At 42.7% G+C, this 22,199-nt stretch overlaps 1 protein-coding gene across 1 annotated transcript in view; it reads left to right on the top strand.

Moving 5' to 3' along the window:
- Nucleotides 1-14,407: 14,407 nt before the first annotated feature.
- The window catches only part of kat6a (K(lysine) acetyltransferase 6A), a 30,968-nt gene continuing 23,176 nt past the window's right edge, over nucleotides 14,408-22,199 (top strand). The window contains exons 1-2 of the mRNA XM_087171586.1: nucleotides 14,408-14,554; nucleotides 16,001-17,531. Of these exons, the coding sequence (XP_087027712.1) occupies nucleotides 16,794-17,531 (738 nt within the window). The 5' untranslated portion in view covers nucleotides 14,408-14,554; nucleotides 16,001-16,793. The remainder of the gene's footprint in view (nucleotides 14,555-16,000; nucleotides 17,532-22,199) is intronic.

Genomic DNA, 22,199 nt, shown 5'->3' with positions numbered 1-22,199 from the left:
GTGTGTGTATGTGTGTGTGTATGAGGGGTGTGAAGCCGAGTCCCCTGTCCCTGGCAGACGGGCATACTGAAGACGGCTTAACACAAGAACAATGGGGTCCTTTGACCAAAACGACGCCCCCAAGACATGTGGCCTCCTATCACCGTGGCAACCCCCCATGGGATAGGGAGCGGGCTGACAGCTGGAGAGGAGGACTTACAAAAATGGAGTCCATTTCATTCCACTGAAGCTCCCCGACTCTATATCTTTTCCCTCTTCTCCCTGTCTTCCTCTACTCCAGGCCCTTATGAATGTGGGTAACATCTCATTTTACAGCTTCCTGTGATTGACTTTATGGACTCGACTCACGACCTACAATTCCTCCACACAAAAAAACAGTCAGAGACAACAACAAATCAGGTCTTTATGGGCTGTGGTGGCTGTCAGTAATAAGAGAGCATTGATCTCATTGACAAATATAGGGCTGAGCCACAAGATTTCACACTCACTGTACACTTGATTTTACGCCTCATTTTAAAACAGATGAGCACTTTCTGTACAGACACAAAGAGGCATAATGAGTTATTTGTACTTCCAGATTTAGAGACTTTCGTCTTTCAATTAGTTAATTAGTAGCTGAATGGTATTAAGTTGTCCCGCTGCCTCAGTCCTTTCTGTGCTCTGTGCTGTGAGCCCTCTATTATTGATGCTGAGAGGCGCACTCTGTAAGCCCTGCACAGCTCTCCTATGGAGCTGAAGACAGCAGGAGGAGGGCAACAAAACAAAGGCAGGACAACAACAAGAGACCCTCTAGCTTCTCTGTTTGGTTTGCTGTGCCACCGTGTCTGCATGCTACAGCTACAGCTTTTCTGTGGGTGTCTCATCACTGCAACTAACAATTATTTTTCTTCACAGATTAATCTGCAGATTATTTTGTCACTTAATTGATTCAATTCCAAGGTGATGTCTTCAAACCAACAGTTCAATATAGCTGCTGACTAATTTTCTGTAGATTGATTAATTGATTACTGGACAGGTTGTTGCAGCTCTCATTATCACAGAGTCATTTGTAACGGTTGTTGTTTTCTTTCTTTAATGTTTTCTTGCTTATACCAAAAAAATAAATCCATGATTTAAATGATCAAGATTGCCAGTGCGGGTGAGTTTTCACTCGGTAAACATCTTCATTGCGAGTTATTCAACCTTGTAGCAGCAATATTTATTAAATTTTTGTTTTTCTGTACATTGTATTTTGGATATAGAGTCATTCTATACACAAAACTCAAGCTTTTTGGATTTGGCTTAATAGATATTTTCATTGGCCTTCAGTGCTGCAGACCTCCAATACAATACCTCCAACACTGCTGTAAAGAGCTTTGAATAAATGTATAGTGAACTGCTTTTTACAAGATGTGCTACAGTATGTGTGGTATTTAACATTAATACATTTATAAACGGTGGTGTAGTGGTTAACACCTCGCAGCAAGAAGGTTCTGGGTTTGAACCCTGCTTCGGTGTGGAGTTAGTATGTTCTCCAAATACAGGAACTTTCTCCTGTGATAAACTGGCGACCTGTCCAGGGTTTAACCCCACCCTCACCCTGTGTCAGCTGGGATTAACTCCTGTGACCCTCACAGGATGGATGGACATTTATATACTATCAATAAGCATGATTATTGTCAGTCTTTATCCCTGTTACCTTGCCTTAGTTGAACTTGCATTTAGGGAATTATAAAGTCTGCCTCACATGTGTTTGGGAGTATAAAGTTGTATAAAGCCCTTTGTGGCTCCAGAGGGAGCTGTGTCTGATAAATTGCCTCAGCACTGGTTCGGGCTGAAGACTTCAAGTTTGCAAATGAAAAGAATCTGGAGGTGTGGAGTTAGCAAGAAGTGAGTTCACCAGACCTCTGCAGCCCACTCCTCGTCTCTAGATGGAAAACACCTCTGACCAAATGACAGTCATCAGACAGACAGTCATTGTAGGTAACACTGGAGGCAGGTTTTGACAAAGAAGAATGTGTTAGATAAAAAAAGTGTTGGATCTGCTGCATTAATTTTGATCCTTCTCCCCTCTGTTAAGGCACAGTTGTGAAGGTGAATGAAATCACTCTGATAAAATCATATTACTCAGATTAAAGGAAGAACCAACAAGTGTTTTAGTAAAGTGCTCTTCCACTTTGAGCCTGCAGAACAGCTTCAGTGCTGCTTGGCATATGTTCTACAAAACATCTGGAAATCTACTGAAGGGATTAACAAAATTTTCTTCCGAAACATATTCTTAGTCTTGGAGGAATTATTTAATCGAGCTATAAATAAAGAGAATAAGAGAATTCTTACTGTGAAGCCACTTTGTGTTTTTAGCGCTGTCACTGTCTCCATGTTTCTGCTTTATCTGTAAACACATGAAGAGGCCAGAGGAGGAAAAGGAGACAACTAGCAACATCCTGTTTGTGTCAGGAAGCAACAGGATTTATGGTAAATTGGATTTTTTTTTTTTACACTAAGACTAACAACACTGCAGCTATGTGGAGGATCCTAATTATCTTGACCACAGTCTTAATTGTATACGAAAATGATGTGCGTGCTGTACGAATGTAATATGATTAATTGGACAATGATATATTAAATCTTTAAAAGGGTTGTATTTCATTTGAAAAGGGAAATTTCAACAGGCATTCACTAATAGGTACATTATAAAAAAAACAAGGATTATATTGAAATGTAAGAATAATCACATCCCATACTTAAAGATACAGTCAGAGCGAAACTAAAGGCCAAAGGGCAAACGCCTGTCAGTGGAACAGAGGACACACACATCTGCCCAGTAACATACCTGAGCAAATCTCCACCACTCCTGGGCATGTCTGAACCTGAGTTACTCCTCACCGATACAATGTGGAAAACTTGGTCTTCACATGAGGAAAAGCTTGGATGTTAACTCTTCCAACATATTTACTCATCCTGAAACAAACGATTAGATTAATGTCTCTGTTTGAGCAACATCTCAGATTTGTAGGAAACTTGGACTTTATTAAAAAGGTCTGATGGTGAGCTAAAGTAGGAGGACAGCAAATGTTTCACTCAAGAAATCAACTTTACAGAAAATAACCATGAATCTAATGATCTATTATCTAATTTTCTACAATAAAAGAGAAAAACATGAAAAGAATCAATCTTCTGAGCTATTGAAAAGGAGGCACTATCTAGGATTAAATGCATCAGGTTCTTCTTTTCTCTTAATAACAATTAAATTGTAGGCTATGTGATCAGAATTGATTTTGTGTTTTCCATCACCAGTTTTATTATTAAAACTCAATATAATTATTATCCTTTTTTTATATCCACAGAGAGAGACTGAAAGTGTATAAAACATAATGAGAAAGTGGTGCATCAGAGACGTCCTGTGGGGTTTGAATTCATGTTCATAAGAGTTTCCTCCACATTCCTGAATCATGTATTCCCCCTGGGCCTGGATATGAGCTATCCGTTTATCTGTGTGTTGTGTAACTGTGTTGTGGACCAGTGACCAGCTGTCCAGAGTGTTCTCTCCCCGCTGCCTGTTGCATGCTGGGAAATGTTCCAGGCCCACTCACTTTAAAAGCAGGTATGAGGAACAAGAAACATAAAAAAGAACAAACTTGTGCACTGACTTCCACCATAAATGCTCAGATGTATCAACATCATGTCTACTTGAGACACACTAGACCTTGGCATCAGAGTCAGCTGAGCCAACATCATCAACACTGTGTGTCCAGGGAAAACAGGCCGTGTGGAAGACGAGAACAGTTTCTTGATGAAGTCCCTGAGGAAGCTCTATCTTCAACTCTGTGTTCTACTCTGTGAGCATCGAGCTGAAGGCCACTGAAGGAAGCTACTACTTGTTCTGCAAAGGGTCCTCAGAGATTTGGTTTAAGAACTGCAACAAACTCGGTCCTGGTGAAGAAAAAAAAAAAGAAAGTTAAACTCATAAACAAGGAATCTTTACATTTAAAAAAACATTTATTTTGTCATTTACAGGAACAGAATAAATAGATAAACATGCTGAATATCTTTTAGACACTCTAACAGCTAAAAAAAGGGATTTCGTCAGTCAGTCAGTCAGTTTTCCCGCAGCTTGTTCACATTCCTGGCTGAATATCTCAACTGTTGGATGGATTGCCATGACATTTTTAGCATTCAGAGTCCCCAGAGGATGAAAACTACTGACTTTGGTCCCCTGACGTTTCCTGTAGCACCACCACAAGTGAAATTTCTTGACAGTTACTGGATTGATTGTCATGAAATTACAGACAATCCCGTTTCCCGCAGGCTGATTTGTAATAGCTTAAGTGATCCCCTGACTTTTCATCTGGCCCAACCTGTGGGTCAAATGTTTTCGTCCACTGCTTTGGTTTATGATCAAATACTTGCAAAATTACTTCCCCATGAGCCTCAGCTCTTAGACACTTATTAGTATATATTAGCATGTGAAAACATGTCATGTCATACCATCTAAAAATCTATCATAGAAATGTTTTGATATGTCTATATAAAAACATTTACTATGAGTATTTCATATATGTTATAAACTTATATATTTATATATCTAGAGGATGTACAGTATATATGTGATAATAATAATATATCCTCTTATAGGTGATATATATGGCAACATCTTGATAAAGGGACACATATGTCATATGTTGCATTTCTGTATGGGATATAAATGATACATTTTTAATGTAACATTACAAGTACAGGAAAAGCCAACGTCAAGAGTCTCAATTCATTCTTTAAATTTATTCATATTTAAAGCATTTTTGTTGATGAAAATGCCGTAGTAAATTTGAGTTCCAGGAACTCGTCCTGAAAGCAGAGAACAGAATTAGTAACACTATATCGTCCCGACCACAGTGGAAACAGATGCAGAACGTGTGACCATGGTCACATATTCTGTCATGTTTTGCTAAGTTTCTGTAGTGGAAAGGCTTTAGTTACAGTATGTGGAGGTCCACCACAAGCTCTCCTATAGGTGCTCAGTTGAGTTGCAGGTGGCTCCACAGACCAAAGCATATGATTCACACCATTTTCATTCTCATCAAACCATGAGTGCCTGTGTCCTTGTGTAGAAGTATCTGCATTCATGATGTTCCTTCTCTCATTTTTTTCCTTTCCTTTTTCCTCCAGTTTCCTTCTTTTCTTGATCTCCTTGCACTTATTAAATAGAGGTAGTATTTACACCAAGGTCTCCTACTGCACTTAAGCTTTAGTGATGTCTCTCACTTCTTAAGTTGCTTTGGATAAAAGTATCCACCGAATGACTAAATGTAAATGATAATGTATATGGTACAGTGTAACGGTTCAGTGTCTTTCTCCTGAGATGTTTTAGCAGACAGACAAACCTTTACACATACTAATGTTTAAATGGGACAGAATCCTATGTTAAAATAATTAGTGCACAAATGTCCTGCAAAATGCAACGAACATCAGAAACACTTAACTTACCAAGTATAATCAAAGTATTCTGAATTCCTAAAATCCATGCACAATTTCTGGGCAAAGTCTCGGATGTTGCAATGAAAAGCCAGTTATGCTACAAGCATGACTGTTTAACTACTTGCACTTAACTCTGTATGTCTTCTGTGTATTAATCTACTCACTAGAGCCCTCTCAGAGCCAAAGTGACCTGATCAAGATCTGCAGTGGCTGGCCGGCTCCTCAGTGAGAAATGGGCCAGGCTGACATGTGTCAGCCATGATAAATGAGCAGGTGTTAGGGTTGGTGTTAAGTAAATGGAGTCATTATTGATGACCTCAGTGCTCCCTGTGTGTTGCCAGTATCAATGATGACTTCCAGGCCCCCGCTTTAGTAAAAGGGGATGTTGTGATTCTGTGGGTCAGGGAAGGACTCACTGCCTCAGGGCCAGACTGGAGTGTCTGCTATTGCAGGGTTAAGTTGAATTACTTGGACTGATGACCTCAAAGAGGGAAGTTCACTGGCACTGGAGCTCTGTGGCAGCCTCTGTGTGGACTGCCTGTGACTTGCTGTTGTCATGAAGATTAGAGCTTAAAGTTACATTCATATTTTTTTTACATAACTGTAGGGACAGCAGTGTCAGTGAGTTGTTCCTCAAGTTTGGTCAAGTTTGGGTTGCTGTTAAATATGATAGAGATATCTATGGTTCGGTGATTCCCTGACTTTATTTAGATTATACAGTTATGTGGTATGTGCCTTAACCGCTAGACTACCTGAGCACCCAGACATTTGTGATTTGAGTGAAATGATGGTCTGTAAGCACAGACCTGGTTGTAAGCACAGCCTCACTGAGCCAGTAGCATGTAGACTCTTAGACTTGCTCAACTCTGACCCTAAAATCGTGGCTCTAGGAATGGATCGGTCAGTTAGTCCACCACTTTGGTCCAGACTGAAATATCTTAACAACTATTCAATGGATTGCCGCAGAACTTGAACTTGATGAATCGTAATAGCTTTGGTGATTCCTCGACTTTTCACATAGCACCACCATTAGCATTGGTGCTGATGATTGCTTATAGCTGAAATGCATTTGTGTATTGACTTGTCCCATGTTAAATAATAAGACTATTTAACTGTGGGTGCTGTTATTTTATTCATCTTGTCGAGTCAGCCTAGACCATGCACCCGATCGCTCAGGATTTAGAGCTGTGCACGCTGCCACTGTTTTCCAGACTCTTGGTCTTGTTGACCTGGTGGTGCTGCTAGAGCTAACGGAAAAGTCAGGAGATTCCCAAGATGCTATTCAAGACGTTTCACCTAAGAACATCATGATGAAGCTGGAGGAAAGCAGAGATCACCAAAGGCAATACGATGTATCTGCTGGGGACCATGAATGTCTTCACAACATTTCTTGAAAAAGTCGTGGACAGACTGACAACTGACTGACAATACCACCAAATGTCATGATATAAAAATATGTATAAATATATGTAATTAGTTCAAAAATACTGACATGTACTGTATATTGGTCCGGTGTGCAGGTAGACTGTGTAATTTTTCTGTGTATGAAAATTCAAAATGTGCATATGCCATAGTTTGAGACAAACTACACAAGGCAAAGAACCATCAGTTTAATTAAAAATCTATTAAAATGTTCCCCCTTTGAGATTTACGTCAGACTATAAAGTGGTTAATATGTAACCCATACATAAATAGGCAGAAAATCTGATTTGACAAGTGTTTACCCAATACTCCGCCCCTGTAGATGCTTGTTTCCAGGCAGGAAATGTGTATGAGGGAAGCCTGGATGGATGAGACATGATATAATCATCACTCTCAGTAGCAGTTTCTGTTGTCTTTCTCCATATGAAAAACACAGCAAGCCCTCTGTCACTGTCACCTGGGCTAGATACTGTTATCCAAACGGACTGAAGGTATTCATCACCTTCAGTATGATATATATATAAGCATGTCACATTGTTACATGTCTCTCAGGATAATCTGTGATTTTAATTTACATCAATATCATTACATAACATGCTCCATCTGTTGCCTCTTGCTAGCACAGGGGAAGACAAACATGCATATCTTTACACAGACAAGAATCTAATTATTCAATTAGGAACCATATTGAATGAATAACTGATTCACCACAGTTTACATAATAACAACACTGATCATTACTGCCTCTGTAATGCAATTTAGGACGACCGTGGAGGGCTCATCACTCATGGGAATGTACACTTTTTTGCCCCCATTACCCTGCAGTAATCTGAAAGTGGTATCATTAATATAAATGACTGCGACCTGAATGGCTTTTAATATATATTGCATGGCTCATATTGATGAAATCAAGGAATCACACATCATTTGTGATCACTCGCCCATTAACCAACATATCCTTTTCGACATAAATCTTACTCCTGACTCTTAATGGAATTGATTAAGGAGGTCTTCATGTTCTGATGTGAGAAAATCTTGTTGTGTAAGTAAGTGAGCACTTGGTTAAAAAAAAAAAGAAGAAAAAAAAGGTGGGGGTAACATGGAGGTGGGGAGGGTGGGGGAGAATTAGACAAAGCCTGCTGAGCTCCAGAGGTTAAGCCACCCCCCACCCCACCCCAACACCATGCCCACAGGAATGTGTGCGTGTGTGTGAGAGTCCTGCAGGCTGCATTGTTGTCTGTGGTGCATCCTGCTCTGCAAACACTGCAGATCGCTATACTCCAAAGCCTGGACTTGGGAAGGAGCCTGTAATGTGGGAGGTCTGGATACCAAACAGCCAAACAAGGCATCATGTGATATAGTTGCTGTTTGTTGTGTGAAAGCAAAAAATCCTCTGTAGTGCAGTTGTTTAGTCACAGATGAACTTTTTCACTCTTTGGAAAAAATGCTTTGATGCTACTTAACCAGGGTGAACACAAGAAACCACCGGAACAAATAGTGACTAAAAGGCATGGCCATGGCAATCACTGTCTTTTAATTATCCTCCTTCCCATCTTATCGCCTCCACTTTCATTGTATCGAGCATAGTATTTTGAGTGTGTGTACACTGCCTGCTTTCTTCTTCACTGTTTGAACTTGTCTGGTTTCTTGGTGGTTTTCTACCTATAGCTACTGCCGTTAGTACCTTGGAGTATAACCAGAAGAATAAAGCTGCCATACATAGTATTGGTGAATATTAAAGCAAAGAAACGGGTCATGTTACCAGAGATGTGATCAGGACTAAAAAAAGTAGGGATGTATTGGAGGCGAAAATAAAGAGAGTGAACCTGAAACCCTACAATCCAAAATAAAAAAGATTGCTTACTCAGCTTTTTACTACTTAAAGGTAAAGTTTAACATCTGGGAAATACATTTATTCACTTTCTTGCCAGGAATAAGACGAGAAGATCAATATTTGTCTCATGTTTGTCTTGCATTAAATACAAAAGATGCAGTTAAGTTAATTTGGGATCAAAACTGGAAACAGTCTAAGGGAAACAAAATCACCTTCCAGCATCTCTAAAGATCACTGATTAACATGTTGTATCTGTTTGTTTAATCTGTACAAAAAACAATCAATAATTAATTCAGGTCCTCTTGTCATCAGTAACAGGGTGCTGCATGGGTCTAGTTTTTGGTCCATTTCTATGAGAATCATTTTAAATCATTTAGAAGATTTCAATAATTGTCAAGTATTTGCAGAAAAGTTGTTTCAGTGGGAAATGGTTATTCAATGACATTGGACAAAAAGGATGAAAACTAGAAAAGAAGAAAAAGTGGGCGTTCCTGTACCCCACAGCCAATCATAACAGACTCTACTGAAGGGGTCACGGCTTGAGATGCTATAGACCTTATTGATTTCTATACATATTACATATGAATAACATTATTCTTCCTAATGAATGCGTCATCGTCAGTTTTTATGCAGATGATACTATTTTATATACCCCGGCGCTGACTCCTCAGTCTGTCTTGATGCGGTTATCTCTAATTGACTATCAGACTTTGTTTTAGTGACACCTCCACATCCACCTGTGTCTCTCACTATTCTGCCATTACAGCTTTTAATGGTGCCCTTCCCACTTTTGAACCAGTCAAACACATGGGGATTTGGCTGGACAGCAGAAAGTCATTCAACTTCCTCTTCAACATTTGAAGCAAAACTTAAAATCAGAAGTGCTTTCTGTTAGAGGAATAGTTCAACATTTTTGGAAATACGTTTACCTCTTGCCAAGAGTTGCATACACAAGATAGACACCTCTCTCATATCTGTACAGTAAATATGAAGCTGGAAACAGCAGTTAGCTTAGTTTAGCATAAAGACTGGAAACAGCTGGTCTGGCTCCGTCCAAAGGTACAAAAATCTACTATTTAATGTTTTTCATTACTCCTGTCATAATTTTGATTTATTGCATTTTGTTGCTTGATTCTTGTTGATGTGTTCTTGTATCCCTCACTGACGATGAACGTTTCTTGTTTTCAGGTCTCTTAAATCTTGATATCAGTGAAACCACCTGATTAAATAGTAACCATATGACTCCTGCCTTTAAAGTAAGTAAATTAGGGAATAGATGTGTCAGGGGGGTTTTCCTGCTTCAGCACTATCTATTACAGTGACTTTCCTCCTCTGCTGTGCTTAATGCTGTTAAAGTCAGAGCTATTTGTGCATGTTAATGGCTTTGTCAGAGGGCCCTGCTTGAAATGTACGTACACTTGCAACGAATGTTAACCACAACAGGACAATTGATTTGTCAAATAGAGTAGTTCTCCACTTTTCCCTCCCTGTCTCTCCACCGCTTATATCTGGCATACAAGTGTACTCTGCGGCCCTCTTAAGCACTTCTGGGTTCAAGTGAAGGAGATGGTGTTTTCAGGGAGATTCCAGACGGCAGGAGTTGGAGGGAGCACGAGAGGTGTCTGGCTTGACTTTCAGCTCAGCGCCCACAAGCTGCACTTCACCTTCCAGCTGCTCTCTGTCCCTTTGGATTCAAGGCAGGGGAGGGAGCAGGGGCCACAGGGAGGGAGGGAGGGTGGGAGGAGGGGTTTGGGTGGTGGTGGTGGTGGTGAGGGTTATTGGACGGGTGGGGGCACGCTCTTGGGTGGACAGGCCCTGGAAATTTCCGTTGTATGTTTCAGCTCTTTTCAGGATGGGAGGGGTTTGGAGTTTGAGTTTGGGTTGGGGGGGGCGGTGGTTGGGTTGGGGTTTGGGGACTTGGCAACAAGCCAGCCACAGCAGGAAGCTTGCTAGTTTCACACGGACAAAAAAAGCAGCCTTGGACAGTGCCTGGCTATCTGAGCGCAGCACTCCAGTTATCACCCGGAAAAACAGGAACTCAGAAATGTGGTCTGCACGGGTGGTGGCACAGATTGACTGCAGCACACTCACAGCTGCACTCAATATTCATATCTATTTATTTTATGTTGACAAAGTAAAAGGCACCAGCTAGAGAGGATGCATTTTTCCTTTCAGATGAGTCACTTCCAGACTTCCTTCCGATAATGTCTGATTCTTCAGGTCTCCTCAATTCACCCTAAGTACACCTGACTTCTCCTCTATACAGAAGTAGTCAAAGCTACCACGGTTTCAGTATGAGTTTATATCAAATTAGTCATGAGTCAAGTGCTCATGTTTACTTAGAAACATCGCCTTTCCTGGACTCAATATGTAAACATCCTCACTTACTGAACCTAAACAGGCAATCAATCAGATCCTATTTTAAGCACATTTCAAAATAGGGGATCTGACATGTAACCACAGAAAGATTTTGAATAAAAACAACAGCAAAATCCTTTTAAAGGATGTGTGGAAACCAGCCAACTCACAATTAAAAATCTGCTAACAAAAAGCAACAACAACAAAAGCAAGCATGGTAATTGTAGCATGAAAAGTTTTTCTAGACTGAGAGGGATGCAGTAAGTTTATTTGGCTTGGCATCGGTCCAGCTTATAAACCGGAGGCAGGAAAAAGTGGAGCAGAGCAAGAGCCAGCAGGCCCGACAGCAGGCCTGGAGAGCAGGAGGAGCTGCTGTGCATCAGGTGGACGGGATGTGTGTATTTATGTCTGTGTGTCAGGGAGGGGAGGGTAGCAGGGGGCAGGTGGACACTGGTGCAGCTTGTTGGGGGCTCAGGGCCCCTAGCAGGTGGATGCACAGAGAACAGAAATTAAAAAAGAGGGATTAAGGGGATGAAAGGAAGCTAAGGATTACTTGTCTCCTTTTCTCCATTCATGATAGAATACAAGCCAAAGGGTCTCATACCAAAACATCCATGTGTGGGTTAGGGGCGATTTATTACGTGATGCTAATTGTTCACTTTTTCACTCATCCTGAGGATCAGAAACTAGAGAAACTATGTTTTAAAATAGGAGTTGATATGTTTTCTTTGTGGAGTGTGGCAGTGGGAATTGAAAAGGTCCACAAACCAAAAAGGTTGGATTTTAAACATAAATGCATGTTTTATAGATGCAAATACCTACAATTGTCATTATCAATTAATCTATAATTTATTTCTTAGATGAGTCAATCAATTGTTTTTATATATAGTGAAAAATCACAATTTTTCGGGGTCAAAGGTGACTTCTTCAAAATTGCTTGTTTATCTGAGCAAGAGTTTAAAGACCTTTAATTTCAAAAGAGAAAAGCAAGAAATTGTCACATTTGAAAAGCTGCACCCAGAGAAGTGTTAACATTTTTCGCTTAATAAATTTTCTTATAAAGTTGACATTTTGGGAAATATGATTATTCACTTTCTTGCCAAGAGTTAGATAAGAAGATTGATACCACTCACATATCTATCCATTTATTATTACCAATTATTATTGAGCTGGAGCCAGCAGCTGCATAAAGACTGGAAAAGGGGGAAATAGCTTATTGGCTCTGTTTGAATTTAACAAAGTCTAGTGGCACCTCTAAAGCTGACTAATAAACATGTCATTTCCTTTTGTATAGCAAATAAGGGTATTTGGGTAATGGTTTCCCATTTCTATTGATCAATTTATCAGTTAATCACTGCTCGAGTAAGTTTTCCTTATTTGATATACTTTTAGGCAGAGTAAATTACTTTTATATTGTGCACAACTGAGTGTGCTTGTTAGCCCATAATCATTTGTTACTTTTTAAAGTGGAGTTAACTCCACTAAAGATTTATGTAAATTAAATTTGGTAAATTTTATGTCCTCATTCCTCCAGTTACTATAGATTACTGTAGAAGTTGAAAGCACTCATTTGGAATAAGTAAAACTCTTCAAATTGACCCTCTTCCTACATTTATCTGACTGAAAATCAATATGATCTTATCAAAATTACAGCGAAACGACTCCCCAAGGCTCCACCCACACGCCCCACCTCGATTAGTTTGTTTCTGTTGTTGTGTATTGGTGAACACGGACTCTGCTGTGGATCATGGCACACGACATTATTTATTCATGGCCGGGAAGGATAGATGTGGTGCAAGCTTCTCCTGAGTATTGTCCATCTGTTAGCTGGCCTACTGTACTCACTAATGTAATATGTGAGTCCTCAGGAGGCGTACTAATAGCCGTTCATGTGTTAACGCTTCACACTATTTATCTGTGTAATAACACTACCATTAATTAAAATTAGTGCCTTGTCGTTGGGATGTGATTTATCTGTCCCTGAAGAAGTGCAAGATAAACAGCAAGTAAAGTGTGACCTTACCAGTTTTATTTGATCACCACTGTGCAGTTCAACATCTCATAAGACACCTCTAACATGGGAAAACCTCAGGTCTAATTGCTCCCTATAAGACACTCTATAATCTGTCTCTGAGGACTGCTGTACACGTCATTTTACACAAAGCCGCAGATAATTTAATTTCCACCCAGGGAGCTTTCAGCATTAGCCTGTAATAGAAAAGGAAGATTGCTGCCAGATTTCCAACACAAGCGCCTCTGTATCACTATGATCATGAAATTGTAGCAACAGAATCAGTTTTCCTATATTGATTGTTTTTCTTATGAATAATAAAAAGACTGTATTTAACTTGTTCAAACTTCCCAAAGGCAGATTCATAAATATGTGATACTTAATCCCTGTACAGAAGTCTGTGTTTTTTGAGCCATGATTAATAGTCTCTCACTTTTAATGTTGTAGTTTTTAATCTAATATACATTGGGACTTAAAGTATCCATTACTTGCATATATTCAGTGCAAATTATTTTTAAATGGAGAACACTGCAGTTTAAAATGCACTGAGAGTGACACCTTTACATTATGTTGCTTCCATCTGTCACCAGATGCTGTAATTTATGATGCTCCAAGAGCTGTAAAAGCCCCTCCTTCCTACAAACATAAATTATAAGGAAAAGGTGTTAGACTCTGCTGTCATTTAATGAAATGTAACAAAGTGGGTCTGCTGCAGATAGTTTACATAATCATTTTCTATGGTGGAAAGATAATACTCTGTTTCACAGTTGGACGAGCAGAGCATCAGTGGACTACTCTGCATAGACAGATAATAACATGCTTTATCATGTACTGTAATACTCCGGATAGCTACACACTGCAACATCTGATCATCTCTGGGGACTGGATCTGTGTGGCTTGCTTCCCATCTTCAGCTTAAAAAAACACACAGCTGCTACAATAGACTGCAGTGTGGAGGGGTGTCTCACTTTGATCTTTAAATACCCTCTAACGTTAAGGCATGCTCATTGGCTTTGATTTTTTTTTCTTTTCTTTTTACAACTGTTGGGCAAAATGCAGACGCTCCCTTGAACCTCCCTCTATTTAGCTGTAGTGCAGCAGAGAATGCGAGAGCACATATCCTCCCTTTTTATTTTTTTTCCTCCAACACCACCACCATCTGTCCCTTTCTTCCATTTCATGTCCTCAAGCAATATCCACACCCCTCTCATAGCAACAGCACGCCACCGCCGCCCCCCGCGCCTTGCAGTGAATTTTTCTTCCCCTGGATCTTCGCCTCGCACCATGCAGACGGTCCCTTGGCCCTGCCTGACGGTTCAGTGTTCCCCCCTCCCCCACCAGCCGTGCTCCTGTTTCACTCAAAGATGGCGTCGGCTCTAGAGCCCCTGGTCTCTGGCTGCATTTTTAGGCTTGTTGTTGTCTCCGTTTCGCACGGTTTTGGCACCTTCTCCTCGGTGGCTCGACACGAAATTCCGGTGAGTAGCAGCGGAAGCCGGATGGGGGGATATGAGATTTTTTACACGGTCCGCTTTACTCGAGCTTCCCTCGGAAACCAGAACCGGACCAGCTCGGGCTTTCTGGGGAACCGCGAGAGGTAGAGGAAGAGAGGGGTACGGAGGGATGATGATCGCGGAGGTGGGTGGGGGGCACGGAGGGGGGAGCCGAGGCCTAGCTACTCCGCTCTAGCGGCCTTGTCTTCCCCGTACCGCAGGCTGTAGCGTTACGTGGGAGGGCGGTTGGTCGAGGGAGGAAGTCAGCGAGGTGGGGACCGCTGGTAGAGGCGCCTCTGAGCGGACAGAGACTCCTCACCCATACCAAAGCCTGAGAGGGACGCCGCAGAACATGTAATACTGCGGAATCCGCGGCTATCATATCTTCATTTTTGCACTTGCCCGCTAGCCGAGATGGCCGTCTGCAAGTTGCATTGTGCCTTTTGCAAGGCCGCGATCTCACGTTAATATCTGAATGTCATTCAGATTGATATTATTCGCTGTGTTTGCTGCGGTGTGGTGGGTTGTATTGTCTGAAATATTGGGCTAAGGGGAAAATGTTGTCTATTTGTGCAGGAGCGCTGGCTAACCTCTCGTTTCATGCTGTTTACGTTTCGGGTTAGCGAGTAACGTTAGTAACATAATCGTAACGTTAGCTCGTTGGCTAGCTTCTAACGTTAGCTTGCTAAACAACAGCAGTTAGCGGGAAGGCTTGTTGTCAGACACTTAGCTGCTTCATATCATATCATTGAGGGTAAACAGCATCGCAGGAACCAGTTTGTCAATGCGGCAATTAACTTGGCTTTGATTTTTAGCTAGCATCTCGGCTAATGTTTGCTAACAGTCTGTGTTTTGACTGCATCATGTTTACGTTAGCAACCAAACTAGCCCAATAGTTAACTTCCTAGTGCAGTTTTTTATGATTGCGTTGTTTACCCCCTCTTACACATCATCATTTATATCATTCAATGTTATATCTGTGCATTTTCTAGTAGTTAGCAACGGTTGTAGTCATGCTTGTTTGTTGACAGTATTTGTGTGATACTGGCTGTGGTTTGGCAGTGATATGGATGTAATAAGAGAAACGCATGGTTTTATACAAAACTGATGAGCAATCTGTTGAGAGGTAAAATGTACTGGTAGTGTTTGCTCATAATGTCTAATTTTGTTAGTGTGTGGCTAAACCACATGGTGCTTTCTGAGAGCAAGCATGGCTTTATTTATGTATCTATGTGAGGGCACTGTAACTGTGTTGTTTAAAAGTCTGTACTCTCTCTAAGGATTTCTGCATCTCACTGCAACTCATCATCCTTTAAAGACTTAACTTTGTTGCTGTCATTTTTCCTATTCATTCAAAAAAAAGTGATTCACTTTTTTCTGCAGGGTTTTGCTAACCTCTTTCTCTGTGTTTTGTTTTGTTTTTCTCTGCAGGGTTTGTCAGCTACTGAAGTGCAGTAGGCATGAAGGTGATCAGCCCTAGCTGCTCCCTGGGGTGAGATATCTGTTCCGTCCCAGAGCTGAGAATCCCGAGCTGAGAATCCCAGACTGAGAGAACAAGTGAAAACAAGGGAGCGTGGATGCAGAGAAAATCCTCGTCTTATGGAATGTCATTATCCACATAAAACATATTTACTGTATTGCCCTCACCTTTATGATTGAAACACCAATTTCATGTGTTGAAGACCATGATCATCTTTCACAACTCGCATTGAGAACTGGCTAGTTTGCCAGCAACAGGAAACTGACTGAACAGGCTTTATTATCCATGTATCGGTACTTTGTGATAGGCAAGGTGGAAAACACTCTATATTTCTGAAAGCCCCTCTTCAAGATCTACTCTGCCCTACCTTGTGTGCTGTGGGAGTTTAAGTTGCTAGTAGACTTGTTACTTCCTCCACTCCCCCTGCTTCTTGCCAGGGACCGTCACCTGGCTGGGAGTGGGTGGTGGGTGGGTGGACCTGATTTTACTGGGTGGAGGTTTGGCTCAAGGGGTTTGTGCTATGGTTAGCTGCTACCTTCCGTGCTGCTCATACTCAGCTTCTGAGGGACTCTCTGTGCGACCCCAGGATAAGGGATAGTCGGCAGGCAGAGGGCAAAGAGGAAGTGGAGGAGGAGGCGGCGCTACGGCGCAGGCCAGGTATTTCCTTGGCTTACAGTCCCTATTTTTTGTGTGCGGTCATTGCGGTAAGGCCTCAGGGCCCCCGCACCCACCCAGACCGCAGCCATGGTGAAACTGGCGAACCCAATGTACACCCAATGGATCCTAGAGGCCATAAAAAAGGTGAAGAAGCAGAAGCAGCGACCATCAGAGGAGCGCATTTGCAATGCAGTTTCCATGTCTCATGGTCTGGACCGCAAAACGGTTCTGGAGCAGTTAGAACTCAGTGTCAAGGATGGTACAATCCTTAAGGTCACCAACAAAGGTCTAAACTCCTACAAGGACCCTGATAACCCTGGGCGCTTGGCTCTGCCCAAACCCAAAGGTGGTGGCAGCTCTGGAGGAGGAGGTGGCGGAGGAGGAGGTGGAGGAGGAGGCGGAGGAGGAGGCGGAGGCGGAGGTGGAGGAGGAGGTGGAGGTGGAGGAGGCAGCAGTAGCAGTGGCGGCGGTAGCTCTCACTCCCATTCGGGGAAGAAACCGGGACTTGACTGGAACAAGCTGATCAAGCGGGCACTGGAGGGGCTCCACGAGCCTGGCGGCTCCAGCTTAAAGAACATTGAGCGCTTTCTCAAGTGCCAGGCTGATGTGGCGGCCTACTTGTCGGGCAGCGGCTCCATGGGGCCTGGCCTCTTCCACCAGCAGCTGAGGGTGGCCCTAAAGAGGGCAGTCGCCCATGGACGTGTGGTTAAGCAGGGTCCAATGTTCCAGCTCATCAGCCGCAGCAGCTCCCAGGATGATGGGACCGGGACAGTGTCTCTGGAGTCGCTGCCACCTGTTCGGTTGCTGCCCCATGAGAAGGACAAGGTAATGTCTCATCATACGTGCACCAAACACAAACGTGAAATTGTGTGCATACACCTGATATAATATGTTGAATTGTAAACATCTGATCACATTTATTATGGGCATTATTGGTGTTTCACATGGATGTGATACTTGCCATTTGGATGTTGCTGATTACTGTTGATGGTAAAATCTTTAGTATAAATGCAGTACACATGTAAAAAGACAACAGGGATGTAACGCACTTTGGTCTTTTGGCATCAGATGTGTGTGATAAGATCACGGATATCCTGTTGAAATAACAGCTGTGGCTGAGTTGTAATTGTGACAACAAATCTGAGGTGCTCTCAAGTTAAAACATTCTGGAGCAACAGAGAGAACGTGAGTGTGATTTGTGAAAAATAGAAAACTCTTCTACTGACACAATAGTTGCTGAATTGTCATTTCCTATAGTACAGTACGGTCTTTGAATGTATGACTGTCAGTTGTGAGTCTTCATCCACTATATGGTGTAGCAATTTACAGTTATTTTAGAGGTGGCTCAGAAGGACTTGGCAACAGTTGTTAGATCAGGCACATACCAGTGTGAGCATCTTTCCACAAACTGGAATTTATATCTTTGTGTTTGAAATGCTGTCAATGTCTGTTTGCAAGATGAGGGTTATCAGGTCAGAATACATGTTAGACAGACATCACTGAACCCAGCCGGTCAGCATTACATTGCTTCAGTGGGTGCCCTGTGAGTGACAGAATCCCAGGTGTGTGTTTGTGTCTGCTGTGGTCCAGGCTAGCAATACCAGGGTGATGCTGGGTGGGCGGCTGGTGGGCCAGTTTTCAGCAGCGGAGGAGGAGTAGGAGGTCAAGGGAGAGAGTCACATGGCTCCCAGCCTCCTGCGGGGAGTGTGGACCAGCTGCAGGGCTGCTCCCTGTCAGGAGCTGTCAGGAGATGGGAGGAAGAAAGAAAGAAAGGAAGAAAGAGAGGGAAGGGGAGGAGCACAGACAGGCGAGGGAGAGGTGGTCTGTAGTGCTGCCAGAGGAAGAGGCCTGGATGACGCAAGCCTCAGGCTTCTGTAACCAGAAAGACTGAGAGAGGCAGAAACATAGAGGGAGAAGAGAGTGAGCGAGACAGAAAGAGTTAGAGAGAGAGAGAGGGGGAGAGGCAGACATGCAGGCGACAGAGGAGAGCGGGAACACACCCACTTTTGTAACCTGATCAGAGAGAGCAGCCGCCTGCTAACCTCTGCTTGTAAGGGCCAGGGACATTTACACATACACAGACACACACACACACACACACACACACACACACACACACAGACATGCACACACACACACACACACACACACACATACACACACACTCTCTACTACTGCATACAAAGAAAGACAGACATAAACACAAACTCAATGCATTCTGACTCGAGATCGCAAACACAATGGTTCACATGTCATGTCTTCATATTCCTGCAGGCATGTAAACATGCATTTTAACAACCATCATGTAAATAAACCTGTAACAACTACGCACAACTATCTGCCATGTTGTGGCCCATCATCCGGTCATGTGTCAGCCAGGTTATCACACAGCCAGTCGGACGCTACACTGCTCCTAAACACTGTTTTGACTGGCCCCCGTGTGGGTGTGTAAGTGTCTGTGCAGCCACAGAAGCCTCTGGTAAGGATGACCATACACACACACACACACACACACATCCACACACAGTAGGATTAGCCTAGAGAGCAGGCTCTAGTCACATGGGGTCTGCCTAGCACAGTGACCTGCTTGGCTGCAGATGGTCCACCTCTTAAGACAAACAGAGATCAACCACTTCCTCCTCTGTGACTCAGCTACTGATCAGCTTGCTTCTCCAACTGAACCACAAAAAAAAAAATACTGAGAAATAACACATACCTCAGTGTGAAAGCATTGCTTCTACTTGGGTCAATTACTGTGTTATATTATTTTATAACACACCAGGGAGCTCTTATCACATCTGTACATTCAAAGTAATTATTGGTGGAAGTGAATTTTAGCACAAGTGTTTCTCCTGTAAATGCCTCCCTGTTGGATCAGTGAAATCTCTCATCAGTCTGAGATCATGTATGAAATGTTTGGATATGAAGAGGGGAGTTTTGTTGTTTGTTTGTGTGGCTCCTCTTCGGGCTAGTTAGGTCATGAAGACTCTGCTGCAGCAGTGAAGAAGTTGACATTTGTATCTGGCATTCACACAAGCCCGTTGTTGCCTTGATATATCTCTCCAGAGGAATCGGCCTTATTGCTGCTCAGTCATGTGTTCTACGTTTGACTCTTGGTGTGTTCTTGATGTATTTATTAGTTTGTGCAAGTGGCACGTGTCAAGGAAACTGTGCACAGAGACAAGTGTTGCATGATCACTCTCCACGACTCTTCCACTAGTGCATCATTGCCATATTGCTCTGCTTGATTGCTAACGGTTTCAATTTCCCAAGAAAAGGGGGAGGTGGAGCAAAATCAAAACAAACGGATAAGCACTGGCTTTGACCCCATTTGCAGGGAGATTTGTGTACTCAACGCGCTGATGTTTGTGATAGGGCACTCCATTCAAACAAGATCCCAGACCCTATTTCTGTCTCTGTGTCCCCCCTCTCACCCTAATAGGGTGCCATTGCCAGGTCATGAAGGGGGAGGTGAATGGGGGGCGAAGTCAACCAGGGGTCATGGATATAGATGGCAAACCTCATTGCCTCCCTGAGCACCCGTTAGCAGTATGAGGCTACAGCCATTAGGTGGGATGGGCTTGACGCTGAGCCTTTGTGTGTATATCCGTCTCGGTGTATAGTTGTGTTTGTGTGTGTGTGAGTGTGTGTGTGTGTGTGTGTGTGTGTGTGTGTGTGTGTGTGTGTGTGATGATCATCCTGTCATAATAGGCAAGAGCAATCTCCCTGCCCCGCGGTTGCCCTCTCCTCAACAGCTGGAGCGGGGTGAACCAGAGTTCTCGATGTCGACGTGCAGTGTCATGGCGAGGACGTGTGAAAAGTGACTCGTGGTCAAAATACACACACACACGCACAGCCTCATTCCCACTCTCACATACACTGTGCTGTGGTGATTTCCCTCCAAAATGTCCCACTGACCCCTTAACAGGTTTGGCTAGTGTTAGCATCCTGCACCTAATGGTTCCTTTGCTGGTAGTGGTTGTAGAGCCGCTACATTAGGCATCGCTTATTATGAACCATAATGGAGAAATTTATCCAGTGTAATTCATTCATCTTTGCTCGTATTCCATCGACCCCCACCCGTCTCTCCAACATCACACACATTACGTCTCTGCTTGTGTTTGCTCAAGGTGAAGACATCATGTATCGTCACTCAGAGGACCGTGAATACAAAATGCCCCCAGACATCGATTATATGCCTTGGATGCAACCTGCCTCTTCATCTGTTTTTCTATCCACCTCTCTCTCTTCTCCCCCATCCCCCGTTGCTCCTACATCATGTTATGTAGCCACAGGAGAGGATTTTGTGTCTTTGCTAGATGGATGGAAATATTGCCAGGGTTATAGCGCTACACCACAGGAATGCTGGGAAAATGACCGAGTTGGGTGCCGTGAAATGGTCTCCCTTGACTCGTATTGTCAACTTCTCTTGAATTTCAGTTTTCAGACTGATCTATTTTTCAACGAGGAGTTGAAACTTGTAGAAATCGTTAATTTCTGCCAGCCATTTCTGTGACAGGCGTCTATTGTTTGCATTTTGCCAGAGCCCTGGCCTCAGTTGACCCATTATTAGTGCCTAAAGTTAAAAAAAGGCTGGCTCCACTCTCTGACACCAGCTTTAACCTCAAGCTGTGCTGCTACCACAGACTCAGTTCTTATTTGACATTTAGCGGTACACACCAGCGGAGAAATGGAAAAACTGATGAACAATTATTTATTTAAAGGGTAAATTCAAACCAATCATAATAGACCTGCAACAGTTAGTTGATGGACTGAAAGTTACTTAACTATTTTGATAATCAATCACTTATCAATTAATCTGCAGATTATTTGAAAATAGTCAGTAGTTCAACTCTTAACAAAACAGTTTCTCACTCGCCGTTCTTTCCATGCAGATACTTTTTGTTTAATGTGGCAATGCTTTGTGTTATTGCTTCTAATATTTCTGCTGCCACTCAAACGAATGGATCAGAATAAAATAATGGCAGTGTTTTTCCAGAAAGTGTCCCAGTTACTCAAGATAATCCACAGACCTCACTGTCAACATTTAATTTAGACTACTTCTTTTGTATAAAAAAATGTCAGTGTCAACGAAACTGTCTGCAGTAATGCCTGTGTCTGTCTTGTCAGATGTTAAACACATATTGGATAGTGTTTTATAAACTACCAGTGTGAAGCCTTAGCATTGGTCCTCATGTGTCTATCAGTGACTTTGACCTATCAGGAGCACAAGAACAACCAAGAACAGACCGAGCTGCCCACGAGTCTATAGAAACAGCATTAGCAGTGGCGTCAGCGCCCAAGGGGAGCAGTTACCTCGAGCTCACCAGTGACTGTGATGTGAATGGCATTTGGCACGGGAAGCGTAGCGGTGTGAGGCCTTGCGTATGGCTAACCTCACCACCCCACAAATAGAGCCAATGTGTTGAGCAGCTGTGGAAGTGACGGCTGGAGCCCGGCCAGCCCTGCTCCGTTTGATGCAGTGATTTAGCT

This window comes from Seriola lalandi, unplaced genomic scaffold, assembly GCF_002814215.2.
Source record: "Seriola lalandi dorsalis isolate HSWRI2012SDOR001 ecotype SW California unplaced genomic scaffold, Sedor1 jcf7180002054883, whole genome shotgun sequence".
NCBI classification, from domain to species: domain Eukaryota; kingdom Metazoa; phylum Chordata; class Actinopteri; order Carangiformes; family Carangidae; genus Seriola; species Seriola lalandi.
Note: the sequence above shows the minus strand (reverse complement) of the source record. Positions and strands in the feature narration are given on the sequence as shown.